The 15,457-nt window shown below is 37.8% G+C and overlaps 1 protein-coding gene across 1 annotated transcript in view; it reads left to right on the forward strand.

Moving 5' to 3' along the window:
* The window catches only part of doc2d (double C2-like domains, delta), a 52,211-nt gene that overhangs the window by 16,542 nt on the left and 20,212 nt on the right, over positions 1-15,457 (forward strand). Inside the window, exons 5-8 of the mRNA XM_048211428.1 lie at positions 2,802-2,911; positions 10,631-10,757; positions 10,891-10,947; positions 12,475-12,599. Of these exons, the coding sequence (XP_048067385.1) occupies positions 2,802-2,911; positions 10,631-10,757; positions 10,891-10,947; positions 12,475-12,599 (419 nt within the window). The remainder of the gene's footprint in view (positions 1-2,801; positions 2,912-10,630; positions 10,758-10,890; positions 10,948-12,474; positions 12,600-15,457) is intronic.

Here is a 15,457-nt window from a genome sequence, read left to right on the forward strand (position 1 = left end):
TTTTGAAAGCGGCTCCCTGATGAATGCAAATATCTTCCAATATGAAAGCTTTTTTAGGCTGGGCAGTGTAGTTGTAACCATCTCTTAGCTCTGTATCAAATCAAAATTTGGTCTTATTTGCACTTTGAATATTGAGAGAGTGTGATTATGGTTGTACTTAATGTAAAGTGTTACCATAAAAATGAATAACAGTTTTCTCTTAATCTTATTAAGCACAAACAATAAGGTTTCATTTGTAAACATTAGTTAATGCACTGTGAACTATCATGAACTAACAATGAATGACTATTTTTATCAACTTAAACAAAGATTAATAAATACTGTAGCACATATATTGCTCATTGTTAGTTGATGTTGGTTAATTAATGTCAATAAATGAGACCTTATTGTAAAGTGTTACCATTTTTATTTATACTGTTCTTATTTCTATGATCAGTTTGTGGAAAGGAGTTCAGTTAGGAGGTCAAAAGTTGTAGAAGCTCATAAATCATGTACAGTAAGGTCTGAAGAGACTGAAATCATACAGAAGAGAAGTCAGTCAGTTGAGTTTGCAGCAAAACCTTTTACAGTACTTGAGTATTGTTGTCTTTTACTGCATATGATAATTCATACTCAGAAAGTAGAACTGAAATGATATTCATTACAAGATGATTAGTTAAAATATTTCAAATACACCTGCAGAATATTTTTTCTAGTCATGTATTTCGCCATTGAGGATTTCTTAAAAATAGTGTGTAAAAATCTTGTCTCGTCTCATCTCTTGAACTCAATCTCGAGTTTCGTCTCGTCTCGTGAGATACCCGTCTTGTCACACCCTAATGAGTAGTGATGAACCATTCTCATTCTGTGTCCTAACCCAGTGCAATGTGATGAGATTCCTGTGACAAAAAATTGTCTGTTCTCACTGAACATGAAAATGTGGTGCAAAATCACAGCCAGTCAGAACATATTTGATGTTTAGTGTGCAGTTATGTGCGAATCTGTATTTATAAATATCTCTAATGTTCGTACAAGATCAACATGGATCCTCTAGTGCAACCTGGGATTGTGCTTTTTTCAAAGACACAATGGTGATGAATCGTGGGTTGCAAATTGTAGGAACCAAACCGACCTTTCAGTTGCTAGCCCAGAGCCTTAAAGGGTTAGTTCACCCAAAAATGAAAATTATGTCATTTATTACTCACCCACATGTCGTTCTACACCCGTAAGACCTTCGTTCTTCTTCGGAACACAAATTAAGATATTTTGATGAAATCAAATGGCTCAGTGAGGCCTCCATTGGCAGCAATGTCACTGAACCTCTTAAGATCCAGAAAGGTACTAAAGACATTTTTAAAACAGTTCATATGAGTACAGTGGTTCTACCTTAATATTATAAAGTGATGAGAATACCTTTTGTGCATCCAAAAAAACCCAAAATAATGACTTTTCAACAATATCTAGTGATGGGCGATTTCAAAACACTGCTAACTAACCATTACACCACCAGCCACTTCATAAAACTAGCATGACTGAGCAGCCAATTCTGACAGATTCTTTAAATTGAGAAACTGCTATATACAGCAGTGATAATTTCTGCACAGATGGAGCTTGGGGTGTTAATTATTTCCCCCAAATGCTCTTAGGTGGTGAAATGTGAAAGAATGTTTATTTTGGGGATGATTGCTTCTGGTTTAGTGGTGAGTTTAGAGCTCAGTTTCTTCATTTAAGATGTACAGGGGTAATGTGGTGTAGTGGTTAAGGCTCAGGCTTTTACCCGCAGGGTTGCTTGACCATACCATTGTACCCTTGAGCGAGGAACTTAACCCCATGTTGCTCCAGGGGGATTTTCCCAGTAATAAACCCATGATGCTGCACTATGCTGACATTGAGTGAAAGTCGTGAAAACATTCCTCTGGGCATATGGTGATAAATTAAGGTTCCATTCTAATGGAAATATTGTTTTGAGAAAGTTTTTCCACCTCACCTGCATTGACAAAAATTATTGTCTTTATCAGTATTTTTGTCTTGTGCTCCAGTAAAAACTAAACATCATTACAACCAGATAAATTCTTGTTTTCAGAGAATATATCTTGAATTAATTTTATTTTTCTTACATTTTTAATATTTATACTTAAAACAAGAAACAAAGTAAAGATTTTCTAATAGGGTAAGACATAAAAAACTTAAAGGGGACCTATTATGCCCCTTTTTAACAAGAAGTAATATATATCTGGTGTCCCCAGAAAGTGTATGTGAAGCTTCAGCTCAAAATACCCCACAGATCATTTATTATACCGTGTTGTAAATGCCCATTTTTGAGTGGAAGGAAAAGCATGCTGTTTTCATGCATGAGTCTTTAAATGCATATAAGCTGCTGCTCCCCACCCTGTTTTTTTCCAGAAGAAGCCTTTACAGCTCATGATAGCTCAGACTGAGATGCATCCTGCATGAAAAGGCAGAAAATATTGCTGTTTGTGCTCATAGATATTTATGAAATAGATCTTTAGAGAGCGTAAGGATATGTTTTTGGAGAGTGATCAATGGCTGCATAGGAGAGCTTGTGCAATAGCCCTTATATGGAGAAGGATTGGGCGTGTCTTATGCTAATTACTAACTGTGTGCACACACTCACTCATTTTCAATAATCTGTGTTCATCAACATTAGACTGATGCCAAAAACAAGTTTATATGCATGCACAGCTGTTGTAAACCCAGCGTAAAATTTGCGTGAGCAGCTCTTTTGCACACTTGTCTTGACCCAGTATGTCTATAAATTAAATTCATTATCATTCTCTATACACTCTACCTCTCTCTTTCAGGCAAACAAACTGCGCACTAAGACTTTAAAGAACACACTGAATCCAGTGTGGAACGAGACGCTCATCTATCACGGCATCACGGCTGCTGACATGACCACCAAAACCCTCAGGTACAGTACCACCTCCATTTCCCATGATTCTCACCAGCATCCAACTATTTTTGGCTTTACTTGCACTTCTGAATTCACCTTTTGAACATATGGCTCTCTGTAAAACCCCATGAGTGTCTCCGTCCAGCTTATTAATGACAATGAGAACATGTGTGTGCCCCATTTGTGTGTGTGCATGTGTGAATTTCATTGCTTCGGGACGTTCAGGTCAAGTCAACTCTTTCTCACGCTGAGCACATTGTGTGTGGGTATGCGCACATCTTTGACAGCATGTGGTGGACGTCTCTGTGGTGCAGTAACACACGTTAGCCTTAAGGTAACACCCACACTTGGGTCTAACCTTCTGTGTAGAGGTATGCTACAATTTGAGCAATAAAACTCAGAGAATAAAGTGAGATGGGGGCAATTTCTCTACAAATGTAATAGAAACCCTTCTGATGTACAGCTGGGAAACACAGAAGCTCTCTAGCAGGTGCTCTCGCAGGATGAGAGAGAGGGAGAGATGAAGAGAGAGCGAAGCCGTTTGCTTTACTTGTTCCACTTTTTGGTTGAGACCATGAAAAATTTGAGTTTCATGCTGAAAGGGTTTTTAACTCAACCCCGATTTACCTCAGCACTGGAGAAAGATCTTCAATCCAGAGATTTTCGCCTCTGCAGTATGCTGAGATTTTGTAGAAATTGTTTATCACAGAAGCTTCTTGTAGATTAAAAAAACAATTAGATGCATAAATTCTGCCAAAAATGACACAAGCCGAACATGGATTCTTGCCACTTTTGAATCCCAAAGGATGAGTTTGATTTGATGATGCTTTACGCTTTGTTATGCTCTGTGAACATCATCCTGAAGAGCAGGTTGTTGGAGCCCAAGGCGTAGATGGAGTATGTCACCACGGGCAGCGTCAGCACCTTGTCACAGTGGCTGTGTCTGGGCTATGACAGCTGGCTAATCTCAAACCCGACTGCAGGCGTTCAGTGCAGGGAGAGGCGGCAGGGATGAATATTTTACGTATAAAATTTCAAACATTGTAAGATTTTGGACATCTTATCCAGAGCAAGTAGTTCCATATTTACTGTTATTCCTCCCATATGGCCCTCTATCAATAAACGTCCTTTCTTTCTTCAGCTTTTGTCATGTGAATGTCATTTCTCAATGAGACAATGACTGCTGCTGGCAGGCTATTGGCAGGGAACATTTTCTCAAGAATGGCTGCATTATCAATAGTGCTATTGTGCCAATATAGAGCAGCATCCTATGCTATTAGCGGAGTCATTATCATAACGGATGTCACAGAAGCATACAGTATGCGTGTTCGTTGTTTATTACGGTGTGTGTTGAGCAGTGGTCTTTTAGATGCCTAGCTGTCAAATTTGTTTTGCCATATTTAAAAAAAACACCCTAAGTCTCTGCCCAAACCAGACGTGACACATTTCCACCGTAATTTTTCTGTCCCCACTGAAAGTGAAAATGCATGATGCAACAATCACAGCCATTTAGGACAAGTTTCATGTTTAATATATGGTTGTGGAAAGGGATTTTAGAGCAATGAGATTTTGCTGTTGGTGGAGGAATTTGATTCATTGTAGAGAAGTGAATCTTTGAATTTGTTCAATATTGAATCTATCTGTCTGTTTTTATTTATTGTTATTGTGCACAGCATATTTTAAAAAAATTGTTAAAGAGGACCTATTATGCCCTTTTACAAAGTCTTGATTTTGTTTTTGTGGTTTACTAGAATGTTTTTTTATGCTTGAATGTTCAAAGCAAGTTTTACATTTTACATTGTTGCAGCACCTCTCTTCCTAGTCTGTCAATAACACACTGTTTAGCTCCTGTCTCTATGAAGCCCCTCCTTCTGAAAAGCGCAGTGTGCTCTGATTGGTCAGCTGGACCAGTGTGTTGTGATTGGTCAACCGCTTACAGCATGTTTTGGGAATTTCATGCCACTTAAGCCCAAAGTTAGTGTTGCCAAGCCTACGGTTTTCCTGCAGAACTGGGCTACTTTTTTTTTTGTTTTTCATGTCCGCTGGTTGAAGCAACCCCAAATAACATGATATTTAGCCCATGGATTGCGAATTTTACCAGGGGACCCCTCCAAAAACATGGATTTTACCCCCAGAACACGTTTTTTTTACCGTGGACAGCGAAATGCGATTGGTCTAGTTTTGGGATAGTTTTGAGTAGCAGTTGGGTGGGTTTTGTTGTGAAAACCTGGCAACCCTGCCCAAAGTATACTTCACTATTTACGTGAGGGTCAGCTTACAGTGCGCGTGGCACTAATTTCGTCATGTCGCACATGCAGATTTAATTTTTTTTTGTTGTTGCAATAATTAATTTATCCACAAGGTGGCATCGTGCACTGGGGCGGTTGATTCACAAGGTAGTCAAAGAAAACCTGCATAACCAGAACAGACCGGAACGCATGCAAGCTACAGTGACAATGGAGGCCTACATAGTTGACAGATTGTGCAAGGAGGTTAGAAAGTACCCTCATTTATACAACTCTAGCATGATAGAATACAAATATATTTACATGGGTTGTAACTCGTGGCGAGAGATTGCTCAAAACTGTGCATGCGTCGAACGCCTGTGTACTCGTACGAGTCAAATGAAGTATACATTGCAAGGCTGTCCGTTCGACTGTGCGTATGTGTAAAAAAAACTAAGTATACCCAGGGCTTTACTTTAACCTTGTTAGATCTGAGTTAAAAACTGTGGGACATGGGGACAACACACTAAATGAGCAATATTATGACAGAAGAAAACTTAAAGGATTAGTTCACTTTCAACTGAATATTAGCCCAAGCTTTACTCACCCTCAAGTAGGGGTGTGCCCAAAGCTGAATACCTTATTCGGAAAGGCACGGATAATGACTTCAAAGCGAATAATTCTGCCGAATAATATTCGCCTGAGACTGAAACAGTCTTTCTCCTTGTGTCTGCTGGATAACAGGTGAGCCAGGGGATCATAGCGCGATACATAAACCTCTAAAATCACTATATACACAATAATTTGAGTGTGAAGCGAATGCGTGTAAACTTTATGAATGAAATGAGTGCAAATCAAATAATCGGTTTACTGTTGTGTCTCTCCGAACATCATACACAAGTTCTACTGTTCAATAAGTAGCTATATGTAATTAATGTAAAACTTGCACGATATGAAACACAAATTAATGGAATTAGCACGGCAAGATCGCAAATCAAATAGCCGCGCTCCATCTCAGTGTGTCTCTGAGAAACAAACCTGCTCTCTGTCAAGGTAATCAACTAAGATACATATACATTTTCTACGAGGTCTACACGTTTGCTTCTTTATCTGTTGCTGGTTTGAGAGGCACGCACACATTTGTTTAGTGAAGTTCAAGAGACTTCCTTATGGTAAAGAGAAAGTTTTCATTCATTCATCGCCTTGAATTCATTCAGTCGTGAACGACAATCACTAAATCACTAAATGCCATGAAATCACTCTACTTGTACGATCATTTATTATTATTTTAATTATTAGCTAATTTTATATTTAGAAAACTGAAGAGGGGAAATGGTCTCGAAACAAATATTTTTCCATGCCGTTTTCTTTTCCCCACAGTTCTCCAGACCAGACAATATCAAATTTCATAGGCTACATTTCCAAACTGCATAGGAACTAGTGTTGTCAAAAGTACCGACTTCGGTACTTATCGGTACTGAAATTTAAAAAATGTGACGCTTTGAGCGCTGTTGAGCGGATTCGTAAACATCTCTGATTGGCCATTGTGTTGACGCGCTCATCGGATATGCCTGTGATTGGCTACAATGATCAACGCGTGGGAGCATTTGAAAGCACACGGAAGTGTTTGAATTTGAAAGCGCTTTGAAAGTGGGAGCGCGAGCGACTGAAAGCAGGTGTCTAACAGTGGACCGATCCGCGATAGACGCCTGCTTTCAAACGCTCCCGTGTGTATCTGTGTAAGCGCTTAGTGAAGAGATTAATTGATGACTATTTACAACGTTTTTACAGCGTTGATCATTGAAGCCTATCAATGACATATAGCCGATGAGCCAATCAGAGATGTTTACGAATCCACTCAACAGCGCTCAAAGCGTCACATTTTTTAAATTTCAGTACCGACTAGGTACCGAAGTCGGTACTTTTGACAACACTAATAGGAACCGGTGAGCATGCAGGGAAAGCATGATATTATACCCAAACCTCTAAAATCACTACGCAATGAGTGTGTAAAATGAATGAGTGTAAATTCTATGAATGAACTGAACGCAAAGTAGGGCTGGGCGATATATCGCATGCAATTGTCACGCGCATTTCGTCAGTAAAGCCGGTTACCTGATTACCGTGAAATCGCCATCACCTGCTTTCAAATGGAGCGGCATTTAATAGACAGAGCCGTAGTTCACTGACAAGCTACGCAATATCGCATTCATTATCGAAGGCGATTCATCTGCGATATGAACACGATATTGCGTGGCTTGTCAGTGATCTACGGCTCTGTCTATTAAATGCCGCTCCATTTGAAAGCAGGTGATGGCGATTTAGCGGTAATCAGGGAGCCGGCTTTACTGACGAAATGCGCGTGACAATCGCATGCAATATATCGCCCAGCCCTAACGCAAAGCAAGTAGCCACGTTCCTGTTGCCTTTTCCAAACTTTCCAGGGCTGAAAATTACTTTAATCAATTTCCATACTTTTCCAAACTGTGTAGGAACCCTTACTGTTATATTTTGAATTAGCCTCTTTATTTATTGGATCACGAAAGGTCCCCGAGCTGGAATTCAAACTTGTGTCATCTGAAGCACAACTGCAAGTCTAGAAGCACTTCCGTCGAGACTATCGGCTCAGACAGTAAGAAGATATTTAAATAAATGTTATAATCATAAAAAATATATATATTTTAGTGATATCTATGCAGAAAACAGATATATAGGCTATAATATTATAGACAAAACGGTCTTCTCAAGTAAGTGTACGAACTTCTGGGTAAAGCCCCATCCACCAGTTTTATCCGAATACAGATACAGATACGAATAATTTTGAGATTGTTACAAATACAGATAGTGGCTCCGCTGCACATCCCTACCCTATGACTCTCTTCTTTCTGATGAAAACAATCGGAGAAATATTAATAAATATCCTGACGCATCCAAGCTTTATAATGGCAGTGAATGGGGGCCACTAGTATGAGCTGAACAAAGTGCTTCCATCCACATCCATCCATCATAAACGTACTCCACACGGCTCCGGGGGGTTCATAAAGGTTTTCTGAAGCGAAACGATGCATTTGTGTGAAGTTATGTAGTCAAATATCAAGCTTCCGACAGACCGCCTTCCGTATTCAATGTACAAAGAAAGTGTAAAACTCTTGCAGTTCACAAAACTTGCGGAAAAAGTGTAACTGATGTGACTGTTGAATACGGAAGGCGGTCTGGCGGAAGCTCGATATTTGACTTTATAACTTGTTTAAATATGGATAATATTTTACACAAATGCATCGTTTCGCTTCAGAAGGCCTTTATGAACCCCCCGGAGCCGTGTGGAGCACATATTTATGATGGATGGATGTGGATGGAAGCACTTTCTTCAGCTCATACTAGTGACCCCCATTCATTGCCATTATAAAGCTCGGATACGTCAGGATATTTATTAATATTTCTCCGATTGTTTTCAACAGAAAGAAGAGAGTCATAAGCACCTAGGATGGCTTGAGGGTGAGTAAAGCTTGGGCTAATTTTCATTTGAAAGTGAGCTAATCCTTTAAGACTACAATCAAGGTGTTTCCGGGAGTTCAGAAACAGGGCTTACTGATATAGAGAATAACTCCCTTTGGAGTGACTTTGTGCTTTGTAACTTTGGAGACATTTTTCATGCTCAAACAGCAACATTGCACACTAAAGAAAGTTGAAAATGTAAAAAAAACATCATAGGTCCTCTTTAATAGGAAGCTGAGTGTACTGTTTTCTTATTGGTAGCTGAAATCATTATTCAAATTAGCATATGGAATACTTAATAAACATGAAAAACTCTGAATGGCAAGCGGTCAAATTCTGCAGAAACCTGTAGAGCTCTCTGTGAAATCCTACAGGCACAGATTCTGCGTGGGCCTGCCCATGACTCATCTGACTCACAGTTCAATACTGAATAAACACTGAATAGTACTGTCTTTCGGATATCCTGTATGTAGGTGACTTCTGTATGCATGCAAACTCTCGACATAATCGCAGTGACTGACATTAACAAGGAAAAGCTCAACCCCGTGAGTAATAAATAGCAGCTTCAGGAAGAATGATCCCCAGAACAGGAAGTGGAGAGCACCTGTTATCCACCTCCACATGAGTGTGTGTGCATGTGTTTGTATTAGCGTGTGTACACACCTGGCTGGAAGGTATGACTAATCGAGACCTTGAAGAAAGCAAGAAGCCAACAAGATGATGTCGGTGTCATCTGCTTACGTGCTCTCGCTCTTTGACACCCACATTAACACTTCAGTTCTTCCTCTTCTACATTTGGCTATTTGTCTCCTCACCCTGGTTATTCTCCCACTTATATTCTCTCCTTGTTTTTGTTTTTTTCTTCTCCGTTGCATCTTTGCCATTGACGTAAAACTCATCTGTCTTTTCCTATATTGTTTACTTTGATTAAATCCCTCTTCCCTCATTCTGGTTGTTGTTTCCTTTCATTTTTCTCAGTGTCAATACTACGGGTTGAATGATAATGTATTTTGCAAGCTCCAGTAACTAAAGTGGGGAAAAACCATAGTTTTTAAAATTAATATATTGATGAAAAAAATATAGCCTATTTTATCTCATCTCAAAATATACATATATACATTAATTATGATGTCATCTATGGAGGATTAAGGACACAAAACAGTGTGTTCATTTCAAGTCAGACATGAATGAAATTTGTGATGCAGTTCAGTGAGTCAGATGTAAATTCAGTAAGCAATCTGGTGGACTCAGCGATTCCATTGAATGATTCAAAATAAATCTCTGCAGCTGTGGAGACTTTTGACTCATTAATGTTGATTCATTCATTAAAGAACTGGCTTGTTAATTGAATTGAATTAAATTGACTCTTATGAATTATTGTTTCAGGATCAGACTACACTGTATTTGCTATTTGTTTTTACATGTGCATCTAGCAAGAGAAGACAGGAGATGTTTTTTTTTTTGTTTAGATTTTTTTCAGTGACTGACCATGTCTTTTAAATCATTATGATTCATTTATCATTCAGCTCACTACTGTCGTAATGCTGTAAATTTAGTAGCTCCAACATTGAATAACGATGCAGGAACTGCTTCAAAATTAATGGTGTGACTATTTTTATACAGCAGTCTAGTCTTGCAGATTTGCTCAATTCATATTCAGAAGTCATTTTAGTCATCAGCATTTCTAAATAATTTTAGGTGCTGTTGAACAGGATGATGTTAACAGCAAAAAACAAACATAAACGTTAATATTTCCCAATATCTGATCTTTTATCAGCACCAATTAAATGGTCAAAAATGATATTTTGCTCAACCTCTAGTCAATACCACCTACTTCTCAGCTCTCTTCTCTTGACATATTCTCTCTCTGGCTGTGCGTGCAACATGCTTAACACATTCTGCCTTGAAAATTGAGCTGAAGAGTTCTGATCGCCATCTCTCTCTCTCTCTCTCTCCCTCTCTCTCCCTCTCTCTCTCTCTCTCTCTCTCTCTCTCTCCCTCACTCTCTCTCTTGCAGGCTGTGTGTGTGTGATATGGATCGTTTAGGACGGAATGAGTTCATAGGTGAAGTCAGGGTGGCCCTTAAGAAACTGAAGGAGGGAGAGAGCAAGAAATACTACATGGGCCTTGAGAGAATTGCACAGGTGTGTGTGTGTGAGAGAGAGAGAGTGAGTCATTGTGGCCGTTGTGAGGTTATGTCCGTTGGAATTTGTACCATGCATAATTTAGTGTTTGGGTATTTGCTATATTATTAATAACCTTTCTACGGCCTTACAGACCCGGGAGGGTAACAGTCAGGCAGTGGATCCTGGGGCTCATGTTGCAGAAGAGGAGGTAAAGATCCAATAATTTCCATCCCATACTTGAGACTCCCTATTTACACTGAAACTGCACCAGAATGTACAACATTCACATTCAGGGTACAATAAGGATAAAGCCCCCAGGATAAAAGGGCCTGTTTTTTACTATCTCAGATTTACTAATTAGCAACCAAATCACTTTCCTGAACACTTGTTTGTCACTTTGGACTGATAAACTGTCCTGCTCATGAGGTTATCATATTCAGTGGCAAATAGCTGATTGTGAGGCAATTACTTTTATAATAAGTTTTAAAAATTTTCAGATATATATCGCTAATGAGAATTTCTATAATTATCATGTATATTTTAAGATAACATTCTCATCATTTTCGCCTGTACTAATATTGTGTACAGTGTTCACTTACTAAATACAGTATAATAGGATATAAAAAGGCAAAAGATAATTTGTACATCCTTTGCTGACAAAGTATGTACTTACACTATGGTTCAAAGGTTTGGATTCAGTAATGTTTTTGAAAGAAGTCCTCTTATGCTCACCCACATTCAATGCAATGATGCAATTATTTGATTAAAAAATATTAAAAAATAAAAAAAAACTGTTCTATATTTTAATGTATGTAAAATTAATTGTATTTATGTGATGCAAAGCTGAATTTTCAGCATAATTACTCCAATTTTCAGTGTCACGTGATCCTTCAGAAAACATTTAACTGTATATGCTGATTTGATGCTGAAGAAACATTTCTTTTTTTTAAGAAATGTTGATAAAACAGTTGTGCTGCTTAATATTTTTAATGTATCTTTTTCATGATTCTTTAATGCACAGAAAGTTGCTGCTTAATATTTTTAATGTATCTTTTTCATGATTCTTTAATGCACAGAAAGTTCAAAAGAACAGCATTTATTCAAAATAGAAATAACATTTCAGAAGTTAGACACCCTTTATATACTTTTTAATACTGTCGCTTTTGATCAATTTGATGCATCCTTGCTAAATAAAATAAAAATAAATCTAAATAAAAAAAATCTGACTGACCCCAAACTTTTGAATGCTATTGTTTTTTGATATTTAATATTTTTGTCTGTACTAACATTATAGCTCTAATGCATACTGTTCATTTACTTAAAGTAGTTCTTTAGTTTTATATATATTAAATGAACAGGAAATTTTTCATCTCTTACTGAAGGGGTTTAAATATTTACTTAAATGTTACTCTTGGCATATCTGAAGTATTTAAAACTTAAATTGCTATTGCCTCTACTGCATATCATATATAGCCACACTTGTCCTTTTTATTAACTCTTTTTTTTTATCATTTCTTTTTACACACATTTTGTTACTCCATCTGTATACAATAAAAATATTTTTTCTGTCATCATTATTTTAGAACCATAAAAACAATCAGATTGCCCTTAAGGGTGTTTTAGTCCCTTTGTGCCCTACTGGCATATATTGTTTAATGTATTATTGATGGTCTGAATATTGATCAGTGGAAGCAAGCCGACTGCAGACTGTCTATCTCTTTCTCTGTTTGTCTAGCGTGGCCGTATCCTGGTCTCTCTGCTGTACGCCACAGAGAAGAGTTCTCTGGTTGTGGGAATTATTCGCTGTGCCCACCTGGCCGCCATGGATTCGAATGGCTACTCGGACCCCTTTGTCAAAATGTGAGTCTTTTGCCAGGTTTTTTCAGAGTGGACGGTGGCAAAGTGACAGGTATTGATAAAAGAGGCGGATGGGGTTACACTTCCCTCCAGGCCAAAAATAAAGTGGAAGCTTTTAGTCCAAATGCCTATTTTGGCATTTGAAATGTCCATAAAAAGCCAGCCAATCAGATTAAACCAGATTAAAAAAAGGCTTTCCAGCTTTGGGCGCAATATGCATCATATCATCAAACGGACTGTTTTTATGTTTTGTTTTGTCGTTTTTTCAGAAGTTTGAGATAAGACCCGTGGGCTGGGTGATGATTTGAGCCTACAACCCCACACGAGTGAAGCTAATGTTGTAATCGGTACCTCAAAGCACCGATGTTGTTCAAATAGAGTTAAAGCAAATTAGCACAATCCCCAGGGCTCCTGTAGTGAGTCAGCGGTGGGCATGATTATCATTTTCACAGCCTTTATTTAATTTTCACATTTATTGCGATCAAAAAAGCAAGTTTTAACAAGCACAATTTTGTTTCATCCTCTCTTGAATCATTGCGTAGCACAGCATCAGACCAACGCAAGTACATGTAACCGTGTTATGGCTCAATTCATTGGCATCGCCCTCCTCCTAGTTAGCATCATGGATTTCATTTCAAGGTGATTTATTTCTCTCTGTACCTCCGGTTGATCATAATTTATCCCCCTGTGGGTTCTTGCAAAGAATAATTCAAAGTCCACCCACACAAAAAGATTTTATTTGGAGGCAGAGAGAATTAATGGGGCATAGAGATGGATGCAGAGAGTCGAGAGGCAAGCGGAAAGTCCCAAAAAAAACTCAGTTGTTGCTTTTTTTTAATCTTGCTCTCTCAGCTTTAGCTTCCTACCCTCAGCTTCCCATCACAGCAGCGCTCTTTTATCATTTGCCATACCGCTTCTTCTCGACTCTATCCGTTCCTTGCTCTCTCTCTTCTGATACAGCATGCATAAATCTTGGACCACTCTCTTCCTGTCTATGGGGTCCTGTTCATTCTTATCGTGGATGTATTTTGATGTGTAGTGTGATGGAGAGGAGTTTTTTTCCAGCTATCTGCTCTGAGGAGATAGGATTTCCTTGTTTATCGTGCCAGTTACAGGCACTGATGGGCTCAGTAGAGCAGTGGAAATCTATTGTTGGAGAGTGGACTGCTTTTATACAGCAGGATAGACTGCTGAGAGTGTGCGTGTGCATTTGTGTGTGACAGGTGCTTTAGCGCTTGTTTAGGACTAGACTTGTCAATATAGTTTAGGATAAGGTGGAGATTTTGACTCTATCTCTCGTGACATGTATGACAGTATGGCAGAGGCTTGTTTGGATGCTAGGTTGTTTGTGCATTGTGACCGCTGGACCAGATGTTATTTGTCTTTTTGTCCGCTGAGGTTGATTCCAGTTATGGCTGGATTTAGCTGGGATTTATTGAAGCAGCACTGTTGTTTTATTAGACTGGATTTTCTGCATCAGTCACTCTTGTCTTTTTAATAGCAATAAAGGCTTTAATTGTAATTATTAAATGGATTCTGGAAAACTAACATAGCATGACATGATTGGAATACACCAATAATGTGAAAAACAAGTGTTTTCAGTATCACTAATTAGCTAATTTATATAATTTGTATGTACATAAATTGTGAAGTGGGTCAGTAGGGCTTAACAATAAAGATTTTTTGTTGTTGTTTAGATATTTCTTTTCCTCTCCAAACCTTTTTTCCAATTTGTACAGTTTTATGTATTTTTGTTCATATAATGTATGTTTATATTTTTATTAACCATTTCCCTCTTGAAAAACAATTATAAAATATATGGTAACACTTTACAATAAAGTCTCATTTGTTAAAATTAGTTAATATGTTAACTAACATGAACTAATCATGAGCAATACATTTGTTTCAGCAATTATTAATCTTCAATTATTAATCTTCATGTTAGTTCACAATTTAAATTTTTCACAATGTTCACAATGTTTTGATTTTAATAATGTATTAGTAAATGTTGAAATTAGCATCAACTAAGATTAAAAAATCCTGTAACTAAATATATCTGGAAATTATACAGCTATAATTAAGTGAATAAAATCCATGACGGCTATAAATTCATGTTTTTCTTCTAAAGTTTTTTTTTTCAAACATTTTTCTCATTTGTTTAATGTCTTTTTATTTTTTATGTTTATCAGTTTTTTTTCTATTTTTGTGTGGCAGATTTATTTAATATTTATATTTTTATTACCAATTTTCCTTATGAAATGCAATTACAAATTGTAAAAAAAAAAGGCAGAACTTTACCGTAAAAAATACGGTAGCAACATTTTTAGGCTTTACGGGATGGCACTTAGTTTACTGTCTGTTTTACAGTTCAAAACTGTATAATTTAAAGGTTTATAAAGGGAATAATTACTGTTTATTTTACACACTATAAAAAAAATTCAGTTAAATTTACAGTTAAAGAACCCGGCAGCTGTGGTTGCCAGAAATTTGCCATAAAAAAATACGGTAGCAACATGTTAGGTTTTACAGAATTAAAGGTGCTAAAGAGGATCTTTTCGTTGACTGAGAAACCAAAGACTGTTAGTGAGTTTTTGAAATGAGCGCATGCGTAAGAACAACCGAGGGAACGCCTCCCAAAACTCGTGGACGAGTATTGGAACACGAGCGTTTACCACCGGCATTCGCTGTGTCGTGTTAGTGGATTCATTATGTCGGACTCACCGCAGGTAACTCATAATCTGCAGTTGTTACTCCTGTCTCCTGACAAAAACATTGCATGCAGCGCCTGTGGAGTGTGGAAAGTTACTGGAGCGCGCAGCCGCGCACGTCTCGCACAAGGAACGTCATGGCAGTGATTGACA

The sequence above is a fragment of the Megalobrama amblycephala genome, linkage group LG12 (assembly GCF_018812025.1).
Source record: "Megalobrama amblycephala isolate DHTTF-2021 linkage group LG12, ASM1881202v1, whole genome shotgun sequence".
NCBI lineage: Eukaryota > Metazoa > Chordata > Actinopteri > Cypriniformes > Xenocyprididae > Megalobrama > Megalobrama amblycephala.